The sequence below is a fragment of the Vipera berus genome, assembly GCF_964194415.1.
Source record: "Vipera berus genome assembly, chromosome: 3".
NCBI classification, from domain to species: Eukaryota; Metazoa; Chordata; class Lepidosauria; order Squamata; family Viperidae; genus Vipera; species Vipera berus.
This window is the reverse complement of record NC_138204.1, coordinates 54,438,674-54,455,003: the sequence shown is the minus strand read 5'-3', so window position 1 is coordinate 54,455,003 and position 16,330 is coordinate 54,438,674. Positions and strand designations below refer to the sequence as shown.

General features: G+C 41.6%; 1 protein-coding gene across 1 annotated transcript; it reads right to left on the bottom strand.

Annotated features, from left to right (window-relative positions):
* Positions 1 to 2,045: 2,045 nt before the first annotated feature.
* Positions 2,046 to 15,752, bottom strand: PROK1 (prokineticin 1; the record flags this gene model as incomplete). Its single annotated transcript, XM_081322192.1, has 3 exons — positions 2,046 to 2,458; positions 3,370 to 3,495; positions 15,681 to 15,752. The coding sequence occupies 3 exons, from the start codon at positions 15,750 to 15,752 to the stop codon at positions 2,339 to 2,341; spliced, it is 318 nt and encodes a 105-aa protein (XP_081178318.1). The 3' UTR covers positions 2,046 to 2,338.
* Positions 15,753 to 16,330: the final 578 nt, after the last annotated feature.

Here is a 16,330-nt window from a genome sequence, read left to right as displayed (position 1 = left end):
TGCCATGGCAGTCTAATAAATTCCAAATATGGCCAGATTTAAAAAGGGACAAAACCTGTTATAAAAGCAGTCTAAATGCTCATGCCATGAGATACAGCCTCATTTATTCCTCAATAGTACTTCAATGCTCTTCAAACCAATCTGTTAGCCTTACAGTGCTGAGCAAAAATCACTTCCTTACTTGAGCTGCAGGGAGACAAATTGAGGCACGAATGGGGAAATGGGGAAATAAAAACAAAATGGTTGGAGTAGGGTGTCATCAAAACTAACTGAACAGAAATAAAAAATAGAAACTTTACAGAGCTGCGCCTTATTAAAAAAAGAAAAATTACTGAGCCAGAAACAAATCAGCTCCTCTGCCAAACATTTGCCAATATTTTGGAATCAGAGGTCCAGAACTGCTCTCAAACTGATGAAAGGGTGTGTGTGTGTGTTTGTGTTTGTGTGTGTGTGTGTGTGTGTGTGTGTGTGTGTAAGTATCATTTTCTAAAAGTAGTTAAAAAGTATACATTTTCTTTCTCTGGCCAAAGTATTTTAACAGTAATTATATGACTTGCATTACATGATATGACAGAGACCAAGTACTTATATAATTTATATACACAACACGTATCTACTTCATTTTACAATATAGCACACATAACAATAATGGAAGTATATCTGCACATTACAAGGGGGAAAATAATCTTATCAAGTGTGGTACATATCCAGGCCCTGTAATTATTGGCTTCTATCCACATTCAAAACAATGCTCTTGAGACAGCATTATGGAAAAGATTTCTTGTGAGGTGAATATTTCATAGCTCTATACTTAACCCAATTTAGGCAGAAGCACAATCTTTCAAACTGTGTCAGAAGGAATTTTGTTCCTGTTTCCAGGAAAAAAAATGGCAAGGTTAATACTGATTAGGTGTATTTTGTGACAAATCTGTCTTCCTTCCTTCTTTCCATTATTAAAATCTTTCTACCCCATCCTATTGAGCAGATCTCAGAGAAAAATGTGACCTGTAAAACAACCCAACACCACTCTCCCACCCCCTAAAATAACCATTATACACATTTTATTTCACATAAACATATCATGTATGTATGAAATGTTTTCAGTTAGTGGTCTGTTAATCATGCTGGCTGGGGAATTGTGGGAATAGGTCCATACATCATCAAGTTACTGAGGTTGAGAAATACTTGTTTAAAGGACTGACTGTGCTGTAAGGTATCTACTGTAGTAACCACTAAAGATGCTTGCCAAGGTTCAGGAAAGGAATGGAATTCCACATCAGGAAGATTCAGATCCAAAATTCCTAGTTTATTTGTCCAAGGAGCACCAGTCTTGTTTCTTCCCTTGCCTATAACAGCCATTCAGGTTAATTATGGCTAGTCAAAGTAGGAATTGTATAAAAACTTTAATCACATTCAAGAGTGGATGGGAAATCAATCTGATTAAGGAAAACATCAATATGTTTTTCTTCCTCGATACCCATGGCAACAGGAAAGAAAGGTTCATTAGGGAAATGGAAGATAAGAGGTATTCCTTCCTTTGTGCTACCAACTTGATTGCTTTGCTTTCCTGAAACCTTCTGTGGCAATTTAACTTTTTAATCAAACTGCAGGAAATTGATGATGCTAACTTTTGTCTGCTTTCATCAGGGACTTCTTAACTTTCCACAATGTCACCACATTATGAGAGCTAAGCATTTTCTCATTTCTGCCTGGAAACACACATAGTTTCATAGGGAATCTGCCACTGATTGTACTAGCGAGGGTCAGAGCTACATGAAAAAAGTTAACAAACCCTTTGAAGCTGGCAAACTTTCCTCAACACGGTGGAAAGTGTACAATCTTTCCATGAGTGACTGTGCACATTGAGATTAAACAGTGAGTAGGAAAGATGAGGAGAACACAAACATCTATTATCTATCTATATCTGTTTGTCTGACTGTCTGTCTGTCTAGCTATCTAGCCAGCTGTCTAGCTATCTAGCTACCTAATCTATATCTATCATCTTTCCAGATACAATAATATTAACTACCTAGTTTTTTTTAAAAAAAGATATCCAGATACAATAATATTAGCTACCTAGTTTTTTTAAAAAAAATAATTAAAGGTGTTTCCAGAACTACAAAAATATGCCCAGCTCATATTAGTCATTCTGCAAGTTTATATTTTTAATTCCAGTTCTGGAATCTTTTCATTTGTTTTACAGGAACAATATCTGCACATCCAGAAATTACTAATTACTGACAGCCCATTTAAGTCATTTGTGTAAACTGACAATTATCTTCAACACTTTTTAACATGCTGTGGGTATAAAGGTATGAAGGTCACAAAACACTTTTCATTAAAAATCCATGTTCTTGAAGTCTATTGAGCATCGGTATCGACCATCAGTGAATTTAGAACATATGAGGTTTGGTAAACAAGGACAGGTGTGATGTTGCCGTTTTCCGAAGAAAGGGACCTTTTAAAGAAAATAGAAAATATAAATAATGTTAACAATAAACTTTGCATTCAAGTAAAGTAAGCAACTAAATGCACAAAGAAGCTATAAAACACTTTATCCTTAAGAAAAACAAAATGAAACTATTTGGATTTATATGGCCTAATCTTCAAATGTAGCAACTTTAAGATGGAATTCTGGGAATGGTGGCTGGGAGCATTCTGGGAGTTGAAGTCCATCCATCTTAAAGTTGCCAAGTTTGAAAAAACCTTGACCTAAATTCTGCAATGTAATTTGGAATGGACCCAGATCTTCATCTTTCTATAAATTTCTGAACTAACAAGGAATGAAACCCTATACAACATGGGGAAATGTGGGCCGCTTCTCCCTTGGAGACTTAAGAATGTGTGAAGTCATTTCATGAGAAAGAAATAAAAGGCCACACTTTTTCATACAAAGCTAATGTTATATCGATACCTGCTTTCTTAAAAAACTTCTTTTCTTGCAAGAGTGAATTGTTATGTGAAGCAATTTAATTTCAGTTAAGAAATCAGAGGTTTTGCCTCCCTCCCAATGTAGTTGATAGTTATGCAGCAGATAATGTTACTGTTGCTTTGTTTCTATAATTCAGCTCAACAAAATCAAACAATGATCAGGCTGTAGAAAATGGAATTCTCAACTAATACACAAATGCATTTTACTTTGGGACCCTGCAAATACAAACTGAAATGTAAATATTTTAATAAACAAGTGATAAATAAAGTGAAGCCTGTAGAAAATGTCACGTGCTCCAGCAGCTGGTGTGTGTGTGTGTGTGTGTCTGTGTGTGTGTGTGTGTGTGTGTGTGTGTACAAATCAATACAAAGATATATGTTGACATGAAAGACGATTAGTACTTCATATTGTGAACTAGTTGAGGCCACTTACAATACCTTATGGCTAATAGGGTGGCATTCATCTCCCTCACGCCCCAATGGAGTGCACATACGAAGCCCACGGAGCCACAAGCTGATAGCACAACATGTCCCACTTCCACACTGAAGATCTCTTTCACAGGCCTGCAAACAAACAAAAAAACCATCACAAAAATGCTGGTGTGAAGAGAAACTTTTATTTACCATTAGAATTTCATTGCAGATGTAAACGTCTGTGGGAATTTTAGAGAAGCAGTCTTCTCATAAAGAAGATTTTACAAATAATTAAAAACATCAAGACCTGGGGAAACAGCCATGTCACTGGTAGGTCCCAAAATTTAGTGATAGCTGAATAACCAATTTTATATCTGATGCTAAATATACATTTTGTCAGAGAGCTAACCAAACAGGAGAGTAAATTTAACATAAAGTTTAGGGTAATTTCCACACGACCACATTGTAGTCTCTGCTCATCCAATAACTCTTTCATGCAATTGTTTGTTCAAGATTGGAAACTGATTTAATGTACAGAAAACATAAGCTTTTTCAAATGATTACTTTAGGCTACAAGGCGAACCTGTCTTCACCATACAGGCTCATAAGGAATTTGTTGGACATTAAATCCTGCAGATATTATGAAGATATACAAAGAATTAAGCCCATGTTAATTTTAAATAATTCATTAAGCCTATGTCAGTTGTGGAGCCCTAGCAAGAACATGGATATTGGACTGCTAATAGAGAGTCTATGCCATTTGGCCTGAGGCAAGGGTTTTGAGTATTTTCCCTGCAACCACTGCCATATAAATTACTCTAGAATTTGTTTGCCATTAGACTCTTGATCGATCCAGCACACTGGCAAAGTTGCTTCCTCTATGAAGCACATTAATCAAAAAGCAGATGTGTATAACAGGGCTGCATTTAGAAGAAGAAAGAGATGTCAGGCAAATAAAACATGACTGCTTATAACTAATCTCATCATTTATTACAAGAGGGAGTAAAATTGAAAGCATCACAACAAAATGAAATGACATTTATATGGCATTCTTTTTGAAATATGAGGATGCATTAACATTGCATCTCAAAAGAACAATAAATATACTGGTTTTCAGGTGAAGAAATAATAAGCAGGAAAATTATTCCACTTCTTCAACTGTCTCTTATTTAAGAAACTTTGTAGTTTGCAGTGGACATCTAATTCTCATTATGCCATAATTCTGTTGGTAAGAAATAAATAATAGTTTTGCTTTTCAGAAAAGAATGAGGCAATCTGTAAGACTCTAATTCAGCAGGAATAATATTCTGTTAAATAAATCCCAAATATTTGCAATGACTATAATAAAGAAATAGTTATTTCCATTGTGACTTAACTTCTAAACATTTAGCAGTAGAGTTAATTTTGCAATTTAAATAAAATAGAAAATCAAGACCCATATTATCTTCAAAAGTGAAACCCCAATCTGCAACATTTGCAACTAAAACAATGAGAATATTGGTGAAGGAGAAAGAAAAATTCACTAGAAGACACTGTCTAGCCTCCATTATTTGCCTGAATTCCACAACAATCTTGGATGGGTAAATATTTACCCTGGGGAAATAACTGAGTCCAGCCGCTAAGCCAGAAAAGGGCTCAAAAGATCTTCCAGTGCTGTATAGAACAGCCTTCTCCAATCTGGAATATTCCAGAATGTGAGCAGTGTCAATTACCAAATTACCAGCCATCATTTTGGCTGACAATTTGGCAGTCACAGGAACAAGTCGGCATCTTAATTTTAATTTGTAGTCTGCCTAGAATCATTTAGGTGAGTGATTTGATAGATAGATAAATAAAAAGGTTAAAGTTTTATAGCCCTCTGAAGTACACAAGAAAGTTGTACACAAAACTCAAATAGAGGACCATATTTTGTCAAATAAGACTTATGGAGATTATAGTTTTAGATCAGAACTTTTTAAGCGGTACTGCTTGCAAAATAAATGTGATGAACTGAGTACAGTATATTAAAAGATTATAAATAATACAGGTACTCCTCAACCTACGACCATAATTGAGCCCAAAATTTCTGTTGCTAAGCAAGATAGTTGTTAAGTGGGATTTCTTGCCACAGTTGTTAAGTGAATCACTTCAGTTGTTAATTAGTCACACGGTTGTTAAGTGAATCTGGCTTCCCATTGACTTCGCTTGTCAGGAGGTCACAAAAGGTGAACACATGACCCTGGGATACTGCAACTGTCATAAATATGAGTCCGTTGCCAAGCATCTAAATTTTGATCAAGTGACCATGGGGATGCTGCAACAGTCATAAATGTAAAAAACAGTCATAAGTCACTTTTTTATATTTTATATATATATTTATTAAATTTTTATACCGCCCTTCTCCCGAAGGACTCAGGGCGGTGTACAGGGCAATAAATATTAAAAACGAAGTACAAAAGTTAAAAAACAATTAAATATTATGCCCGATATAAACAGTAATTAAAACCATGTTAAAAACCCAGCCCTTAACCCATCAAACCAGGCCGGATTGCTCAAATAAATAAGTTTTTAGATCCCGCCGGAAGGAGCGAAGGTCGGGGGCCATCCGGAGCTCGACCGGCAAGCGGTTCCACAGGTCTGGCGTGCCCACAGAGAATGCCCTCCCCCTAGGGGCCACCAATTGACATTCTTTGATCGGAGGCACCCTGAGGAGGCCCTCTCTGTGGGAGCGCACTGGACAGAGGGAGGTTGATGCCGGCCGCAGGTGTTGCCGTAGGTAATCCGGACCCATGCCATGTAGGGCTTTGTAAGTCATTACCAACACCTTGAATCTCACCCATTGTAACTTTGATCTGTCACTAAATGATCTGTTGTAAGTCGAGGACTACCTGTATAACATGTGATAAAATCAGTGAATTATTTATTTACTATTTTGTGTGGCTAGCCACCTTAAAAATTAGAACTTCAGGTGGCTCACATCCCTAATATAAAAACAACATTGTACAAAAAAAATAAATAAAGCAAAAGGCAATAGCAACAGAAACAGCAAGAAAACCCAGCACCACAACCAATCTCTCTCTCAAGCTCCAAATTCACCTTAAGCAAATGCTTTTCAGGGCATGCCAGTTCTTTACAGCTTTCCGAAAGGTTAAAAGTGTTAGGGGGCCTACAAGGTTTCAAGGGGAGGGTTCTTTCATATGGAAAGGGCTGCCACAGAAAATGTATCCCAAACACCAGTGCTTTTCTTCGATTTCCCTGAGAGTATAGAGGGGATTTGGGGAAGAAGATAAACAGAAGATAGACTGGTTGACCAATAGAAATGCAACTCCATTGGAGGAGATATTTCAGCAATGCCTGGCCCCCAGCTCTATCCTGTTTACAGAAAGAATGGAGCAACCTGGATCCTCTACACAGAATATAGATTCTCCCACCCTATTATCCTTCCTGCTGGTAATCATTCAAAGACCTGTGAAGAACAGGGTAGACGTTTGTTTTTCTGTCTAATATCTAAAATAGAAAATTAATGGAAACTTAAGACTGAGAATGAACGAAGCTAATTCTGGCTCCCAATCCTGGCAAACGAAATATTTTTTTTGCGGGGGGGAGGGGGGGAGATACACTAAGCAGCATGGAATCCATAAATTTCTTGCATCGGAGAGCTTGCAGGCACAATAAGAAGCAACCACTGTGATCCTGAGAGACTAGAGAGAAGATATAAAGGGTATTATCAATCTTTTCTGTCCATGCATTGTGAAAGTTCTTTCAGACTAGGAGTGTAAATCTATGAACCGAACTAAACGACACCCTACCTCTTTTCCTTTCAGTGTTGCCGTCACCAAGTACATATACAGGTAGCCCTCAACTTACAGCCATTTGTTCAGCACTGAAAAACATGACTTGTGACTGGTTTTCACACTTACGACCACTACAGCATCCCCGTAGTCACATGATTAAAATTTGGGTGCTTGGCACCTGGCATGTATTTATGACTGTTGCATTGTCCCATGGTCATGTGATCACTGTTTGTAACCTTCCCAGCCGGCTTCCGACAAGGAAAGTTAAGTGGAAGAAGTCAGATTCTCTTAACGAACACATGATTCATTCACTTAACAATTGCAGTGATTTGTTTAACAACTGTGGCAAAAAAGGTTGTAAAATGAGGTGCAACTCACCTAACAACTGCCTTGTTTAGCAATGGAAATTTTGGGATCCATTGTGGTTATAAGTCAAGCACTACCATTAACTGAGTCTGATTCCCCGTGCTTTATTGCAGGGGTCTTCAAACTTGGCAACTTTAAGACTTGTGGACTTCAACTCCCAGAATTCCTCAGCCAGGCTGAGGGATTCTGGGAGTTAAAGTCCACAAGTCTTAAATTTGCCAAGTTTGAAGACTCCTGCTTTGTTTCCATGGTTTGAAAAGCTAAAAGCCCACCAGCTCGTCCTTGGCACAATAGTCTTTTGCTAGAGAGAAAGAATGCTTCCCCCCCTTGCCCCCGTGCTATTAAGTACAGCAAATTTCCTCTAGCAACTTCAACCAATCTTTCTTATAAGATAAGATATAAGATAAGATAACCTTTATTGTCATATTGTCAAATATGCCATTATTGCAACATGTAGCTATGCTGTAGGCCCCCAACTCAGGACTCCGAAAAAGTGGTGATGCCCAATGGCTTACATTTTACAGTCTTGAGTTTCTACTTGCTTACCATGAAAACTGTTTATGGTTAATCGAAACGGAGCAAGCTCACATATGTTTCCTACAGCCTAGCCAGGGCTAGGCAACTTTGGCTCTTTTATGACTCGTGGCCTTCAACTCCCAGAATTCCTGAGCCAACCATGCTGGCTCAGGAATTCTGGGAGTTGAAGGCCACGGGTCATAAAAGAACCAACGTTGCCTTCTCCTGGCCTAAGCCCTAGGAGTTACCCTGGATATGGAAAACAGGCTCAAGATAAAATTTTCATAAGCCAGGTGCTAATACCTATGTTAACATTTATTTATTTTTATTAAACTTTAACTTCTGCTTCTCAGGCATATCTGGTACACTCCTAATGGAATTCCTGGGTGTAGTGTGATGGCTATTGAATTGGTTCTTCTTGGCACCTATGGAAGCAAAGCATGTGTTTAAGTGTATGGTTGTGTGTGAGAGAGTGTGTTTGTGTGTATGACCAAAACGTTTGATGAAATGCCGTAAATTCTTTCCTAGCCATTTTTACCATAATCGTATTTTTTTTTCTGTTCATGCTGATGGTTGTAGCACCAAAGTGAGCTACTCTTTTAAAAATATCTACTTCCACTGTCATCTAAAATATTATCTGAGTCACTTACACGCCACAGCTGTGACAATTTAAATAGATAAATGTCAGAACAAATACGTAATAATGCAATTTCCTGCATCTGTTAAAATTCAAATAGCTTAAATTAAGTAAAGATGAGGAAATAAATATCAGTTTTATTCAAAGAAACACTACACAAACACAAATCAAATTCTGCCAGGCTCTAAATTGTCATGCTGAGGTCATCAGAACTATTTACGGAAAGGGAAGTAACTCATCAAAAATATGAGCATCCAGTTATTACAATACTTTTGAGAGTCAACCCTTTATTTGGCTTGATTATAACTCAGATCTGTTTAGGTATGCTGAGAGGATTGTTCAGACACTTTTGTGTTTTTTTTGTTTTTATTTTCCTATTTTGATTTACTCCAAATTCTGCTTCTATTTGAAATCTGCACGAAATATCTGAATAATACATTAGAAACAACACCACAAGAAGAACAGGCTAATTTTAAACAATTTCAGCTCCTGAGATATTGCCATGAAATAGGTTATTTTGTGTTGTTCCATTTTGTTTCATTTTCAACATATTGTATATCTCTCATATACAGAGTTCAGTGGTACGAAGAAGGCAGTGCTAGGAACAATTAAGGTAATGTGCATAGCCCTCAAATTCCCAGGCCTCTGGTAAAGGACCTGAGATTGAGGACTGACATATATGGCACATCAGGGTGAGAAAGTTTTTTTTCTTTATATACTATATATGATTATTTCCAAAGTAACACACAGATAGAGCTGGCCGATAAGGACACAGTTGACACTGTAGTCCTATTCAATGGATCCAATCAATTGCTTATTTGAAAAGTATCTTTAGTTATGAAATTAAAGACAGGGTTCTTTAATAATGTTATCAGTAATATTGATAGGAATAAATAGGAAAATAAATTGCAATCTTAAACACATTTTCAGGGAGTTTCCCCAAATAGTGTCCTCCGAGAACAACTAGTTTGCATTCTGCATTGGGGTTGGTGGCAGGGGAGATGATAAGAAGTCAAAATGATTGCTCTGATCACATGACCCATCGTCCATGAAGATGCCTTTACTGTTGTAAGCCCAATAAATTCGATGGACATTGGATTAGAGTAGATTTTATTAGGAGAAAAGCTGATGATACCCAATTATATATCTCTACCCCTAGCAAATTAAGTGATATGATGAACGTCTTATCTCATTGCCTGGAGCCTGTGAGGATCTGGATGAGAAACAACAGGCTTCAGCTAAACCCTGGAAGATCAAATGGGGCAACTGATTAGAGGACTACGCAATTTTTGGTGCTGGATGGGGTTGCACTACCCTAGACCGACCCAACATACAATTTGGGGTCCTTCTTGAGGAGTAGGTGGCAGTGTTGCTAGAAGGCCGTTTCCACAGTACCTGGATCAGCAAGTCCTGCTAACAGTCACGTATGCACTAGTCACCTCCAGTTTGGGCTACTACAACGTGCTCTACATGAAACTGCCCTTGAAGAACATCTGGAAGCTTCAGCTGGTACAAAATGCAGCAGCAGATGCAATTACAGTATGTGCACTCCGAGGACAATACATATTAGACCTCTGCTTCATGGGCTGCATTAGTTGCCAGTCTGCTTCTACATCCAATTCATGGCTTGGGACCAAGCTATTTGAGGGACTGCTCTTCTCCACTTACAAAAGCCTGCCCCATCAGATCTTACAGAGAAGGCATGCCGTAGGTACCTTTGGCTAAGAATTTACATTTGGTGGGTCCCAGGAGATGTGCCTTCTATGCTGTAGGTGGAATATTCTTTCTCCCAAAATTAGATTGGCCTGATTGATCTCTTTTGATATTTCACAAAGCCCTTAAGACCTGCTCATGTGACCAGACCTGTGGACCCCATAGAACTGAAGACCTACTGTATCTAGATGGCTCCATTGTTGAAGGGGCTATTTTTATTTCCTGCAACTAGGAAATTTCCAGTTTTTTAGTATATTTATAATTATGATTCTTTATATTTATATTTGCTATTGTTACATTCTTGCTTTTTATCTATTATTATGCACTTCCTAGAGTTGCTTGAATGAGGTGGGTTATAAATTTGACAACTAAATAAATTGCAACTAAATAGAATGTGTGTATTTTTGTTACAATAATAATATTTCTATAAGGGGGAGGAGAACTGTTAATTTTTTCTTCTTTAAATTCTTGTATTTGTATAAAGGAAAAATCCCATCTAGTTAAAATAAAATACAGCACATTTTCTCTGTACAGGTAGTCCTTGATTTACAACCACAACTGAGCCTCAAAATTTCTGTTGCTAAGTGAGGAAGGTGTTAAGTGAATTTTGCCCCATTTTACAACCTTTCTTGTCACAGTTAAGTGAATCACTGCAGCTGCTAAGTTAGTAACACAGTTGTTAAGTGAATCTGGCTTCCCCATTGACTTTGCTTGTCAGGAGGTCACAAAAGTTGATCACATGATCCTGGGACACTGCAACCATCATAAATATGAGTCCGTTGCCAAGCATCCAAATTTTGATCAAGTGACTATGGGGATGATGCAGCTGTTGTAAGTGTAAAAAACAGTCATAAGTCACTTTATTCAGTAAATGAACTGTTGTAAACATATTACCTGTATTACCAATTTCAGTGTAAAAGGGGACAGACTTCCAGCATTTATGATAATTGGTTGGAAGAGGAATTCTTCAACCCATACAAAAACTGAATATCAAAGGGGTGTCTGTCTGTCTGCCCCTCTGTCCACATGTGTGTCTGTGTGTGTTTGTGTGTGTTTAACCTTCAATTTCCAACGATGAGGGGTGAGTTCCTTCATGTGGATTTTTAGAATCAAGAGGTTCTAAATTACATCCACTAATTCTGACTGAGCCATTGTAAACTTCCTTGACAAGAAATAGGGAAAACTGTAACTTCTCATAAATGTGTATTGAATCTAATGTACCAGATCAGTTGCCGTGCATAAGGTTACAAAATGCTCTTATCCATATTGGAAAGAAGCCTCAGTGAGGTTGACTGACAGTGTGTTGCTGTCCTTTAACAGAATCTGCACTCTGTCATCCAAGAAAGGTAATCTGCTCTGTTTCATGGCTGGACCAAGAATGGATTCTTCTTAGTTTTTGGCCATCTCCATGTATCAAACAGGATTTTTTTGAACAAGTGCGTCTTTAACAAGTACCGTATATACTTGAGTATAAGCCGAATTTTTCAGCCCACTTTTTGGGCTGAAAAATTCCACTTCGGCTTATACTCCAGTCAACAAAAAAACTTACCGAGGACTTGTGCGCGGCCGAGGCTTTGGTGCTTCCGGGATCGCCCGCACCTCTCCCAAGCCACCGCCGTCCGAGACCTGCCGAAGTTTGGGGAGGTTTGGGGAGGTGCGCGCGCACCTCCCCAAACTCCGCGCCTTGCCTGCCTGCTTCTTTCCGCAGCGGAAAGAAGCAGGCAGGCAGGGCGCGGAGGAACGGAGACTTGCCGACGTTTGGGGAGGTTTGGGCGCCTCCCCAAACCTCGGCAGGTCTCCGTTCCTCCGCGCAGACCTGCCGACGTTTGGGGAGGTTTGGGCGCCTCCCCAAACCTCGGCAGGTCTCCGTTCCTCCTGCCGACCTTTGGGGAGGTTTGGGCGCCTCCCCAAACCTCCCCAAACCTCGGCAGGTCTCCGTTCCTCCTGCCGACCTTTGGGGAGGTTTGGGCGCCTCCCCAAACCTCCCCAAACCTCGGCAGGTCTCCGTTCCTCCTGCCGACCTTTGGGGAGGTTTGGGCGCCTCCCCAAACGTCCCCAAACCTCGGCAGGTCTCCGTTCCTGTTTGGGGAGGTTTGGGCGCCTCCCCAAACCTCCCCAAACCTCGGCAGGTCTCCGTTCCTCCGCGCAGACCTGCCGACGTTTGGGGAGGTTTGGGCGCCTCCCCAAACCTCCCCAAACCTCGGCAGGTCTCCGTTCCTGTTTGGGGAGGTTTGGGCGCCTCCCCAAACCTCCCCAAACCTCGGCAGGTCTCCGTTCCTCCGCGCAGACCTGCCGACGTTTGGGGAGGTTTGGGCGCCTCCCCAAACCTCCCCAAACCTCGGCAGGTCTCCGTTCTTCCTGCCGACCTTTGGGGAGGTTTGGGCGCCTCCCCAAACCTCCCCAAACCTCGGCAGGTCTCCGTTCCTCCGCGCAGACCTGCCGACCTTTGGGGAGGTTTGGGCGCCTCCCCAAACGTCCCCAAACCTCGGCAGGTCTCCGTTCCTGTTTGGGGAGGTTTGGGCGCCTCCCCAAACCTCCCCAAACCTCGGCAGGTCTCCGTTCCTCCGCGCAGACCTGCCGACCTTTGGGGAGGTTTGGGCGCCTCCCCAAACGTCCCCAAACCTCGGCAGGTCTCCGTTCCTGTTTGGGGAGGTTTGGGCGCCTCCCCAAACCTCCCCAAACGTCGGCAGGTCTGCGCGGAGGAACGGAGACCTGCCGAGGTTTGGGGAGGTTTGGGGAGGCGCCCAAACCTCCCCAAAGGTCGGCAGGAGGAACGGAGACCTGCCGAGGTTTGGGGAGGTTTGGGGAGGCGCCCAAACCTCCCCAAAGGTCGGCAGGAGGAACGGAGACCTGCCGAGGTTTGGGGAGGTTTGGGGAGGCGCCCAAACCTCCCCAAACAGGAACGGAGACCTGGGGAGGTTTGGGGAGGCGCCCAAACCTCCCCAAAGGTCGGCAGGTCTGCGCGGAGGAACGGAGACCTGCCGAGGTTTGGGGAGGTTTGGGGAGGCGCCCAAACCTCCCCAAACAGGAACGGAGACCTGCCGAGGTTTGGGGACGTTTGGGGAGGCGCCCAAACCTCCCCAAAGGTCGGCAGGTCTGCGCGGAGGAACGGAGACCTGCCGAGGTTTGGGGACGTTTGGGGAGGCGCCCAAACCTCCCCAAAGGTCGGCAGGTCTGCGCGGAGGAACGGAGACCTGCCGAGGTTTGGGGAGGTTTGGGGAGGCGCCCAAACCTCCCCAAACAGGAACGGAGACCTGCCGAGGTTTGGGGAGGTTTGGGGAGGCGCCCAAACCTCCCCAAAGGTCGGCAGGTCTGCGCGGAGGAACGGAGACCTGCCGAGGTTTGGGGAGGTTTGGGGAGGCGCCCAAACCTCCCCAAACAGGAACGGAGACCTGCCGAGGTTTGGGGACGTTTGGGGAGGCGCCCAAACCTCCCCAAAGGTCGGCAGGTCTGCGCGGAGGAACGGAGACCTGCCGAGGTTTGGGGAGGTTTGGGGAGGCGCCCAAACCTCCCCAAACAGGAACGGAGACCTGCCGAGGTTTGGGGACGTTTGGGGAGGCGCCCAAACCTCCCCAAAGGTCGGCAGGTCTGCGCGGAGGAACGGAGACCTGCCGAGGTTTGGGGACGTTTGGGGAGGCGCCCAAACCTCCCCAAAGGTCGGCAGGTCTGCGCGGAGGAACGGAGACCTGCCGAGGTTTGGGGACGTTTGGGGAGGCGCCCAAACCTCCCCAAACAGGAACGGAGACCTGCCGAGGTTTGGGGACGTTTGGGGAGGCGCCCAAACCTCCCCAAAGGTCGGCAGGTCTGCGCGGAGGAACGGAGACCTGCCGAGGTTTGGGGAGGTTTGGGGAGGCGCCCAAACCTCCACAAACAGGAACGGAGACCTGCCGAGGTTTGGGGAGGTTTGGGGAGGCGCCCAAACCTCCCCAAACAGGAACGGAGACCTGCCGAGGTTTGGGGACGTTTGGGGAGGCGCCCAAACCTCCCCAAACAGGAACGGAGACCTGCCGAGGTTTGGGGAGGTTTGGGGAGGCGCCCAAACCTCCCCAAAGGTCGGCAGGAGGAACGGAGACCTGCCGACGAGCCTTGGCCACACAGGGTATTCCTGTGTATTCAGGCTTGCAAAATGGCGGATCGAGCCTCTGCTGGCGGCAGAGGCTTGCAGAACGGCGGATCGGCTTATACTCGAGTCAATAACTTTTTCCAGTTTTTGGGGGTGAAATTGGGGGTCTCGGCTTATACTCGAGTCGGCTTATACTCAAGTATATACGGTATCTCTATAAGTAATGTTCACTTTCAGGAGAAAACTGCTCTCAGCCTTAGTCAATGAGAGATTTCAATTTACCTGATACGGATAATACTATATCAGTTAGCTGATATATGCAAATAATAGTCACACAAGCAATCTTTTACTTGAATAGGATGATCTAGAATTTAAGGAATTATCTGAAGCTATTGTCATTAGAAAATCTACAAAATTGTTTTTTTTCTTTTTACAAATTATAGAACCAGTTGCTGAAATCTTTAAAAAACTTCCCTTGTCAAGCACTGATCAATATATTAATGTGGGGATAAACATGGGTAATGTATAAAATATAGTATCTGTACCAATTTGGAGCTTGTGAATAGACAGTTTTGTGTAAACAATTTTCAGATGGGATTCAGAAACATAAATCCATAACTTAGGATTTTATATAGCTAATGCTGAAAATACGTTGTTTTGAAAAATACATTAAAACCATTAATGAAATTCAAACCTGCCTTGCTATATTCATGAATGCTATAATGAACACTAAGCATATAATTATATATCTTAAATCATCAATATTCACTCAAAGATTTGAAAATAAAAATACCATTTTAAAACTTTTAAATCTTTATATAAATCTTTATATAAACATACAGTCCAAGTCTATGCAGCTTTTCTCAGGAGTAAGTCCCATTTTTAGGTTGGTGTGTATACTATATTACCGTTTCAGACTCTGTTCCAAGCCTATTGATATTTTAAAAAGCCTTTGGGATCAGTGAAACAGTTTTTCCTCCCTCCACTTGTGAAAATGCAATAGTTATAATTAGTTAATAATCAGTTCTCCTTATTTTTATTTTATTATGCTATGTTTTGCATATTTTCAATGATAACTTAAAATCTCAGTGTTAGAGATTTCAGTGTTAGAGTTAAAACATGTATTAGCCATACCATTTAAATTAAGAATATTAGAAAGCATTCTGTCCCACATCGCCAAAATTCCCACTCCATCAGTGTGGTCACACAACTTCTTCAACAATTACAATAGTCCATAAGCAAAAATGAAAAGAGAGAGAAAACTTACCCCAGTGATCACTGCACATTTGTACAAGGTTAGTAAAAGAAAGAAGCACAAGATTTGCACACATATTTTCATGGTGCTTGAGGGGGGGAAAAAGCTTATTTTTCCTTCTTCTTACACTCTCTTACATGTCACAGCCTCTCAACAAGGTTGCAAGTTTGTGCCTTCCTTCCTGCCTGCCTCTGTGAGAACTGATCACATCCTCCTATCTTGGTTCTCTATTTAACATCTTCTCAGCCCCTTTCAATTTGTTTGCTGATGTGATAGTATGATGATCCAAGAACACAAAGATGAGATGTGAGCCTATAACACTGTTATAACACTACAATCGTTTTCAGTCTTTCAAAGACTTAGATTCAGACAGGCACAATTTGTTAGAGTTTTCATTTTTAATTTACAACTCATAAACTTACAAATCAAATCTGAGTTGGAGTCACATTTTTTATTAAAAAAAATAATCGGAATTGATAATGGATAATTGGTGAAGTAAGTTTGGGGGAGTTGGAGATTGTTTTAAAAAAAATATTTAATGAAAATTCTGATTCTCTTCCCATTGTAGACCGGTCAGATTTCTCTTAGAGACTGATAGTAGATGAGGTAGCAGAAGCATTGAATTTCACTGTCTTGTTTAGAGGGGCAAGCCATGTATCTGG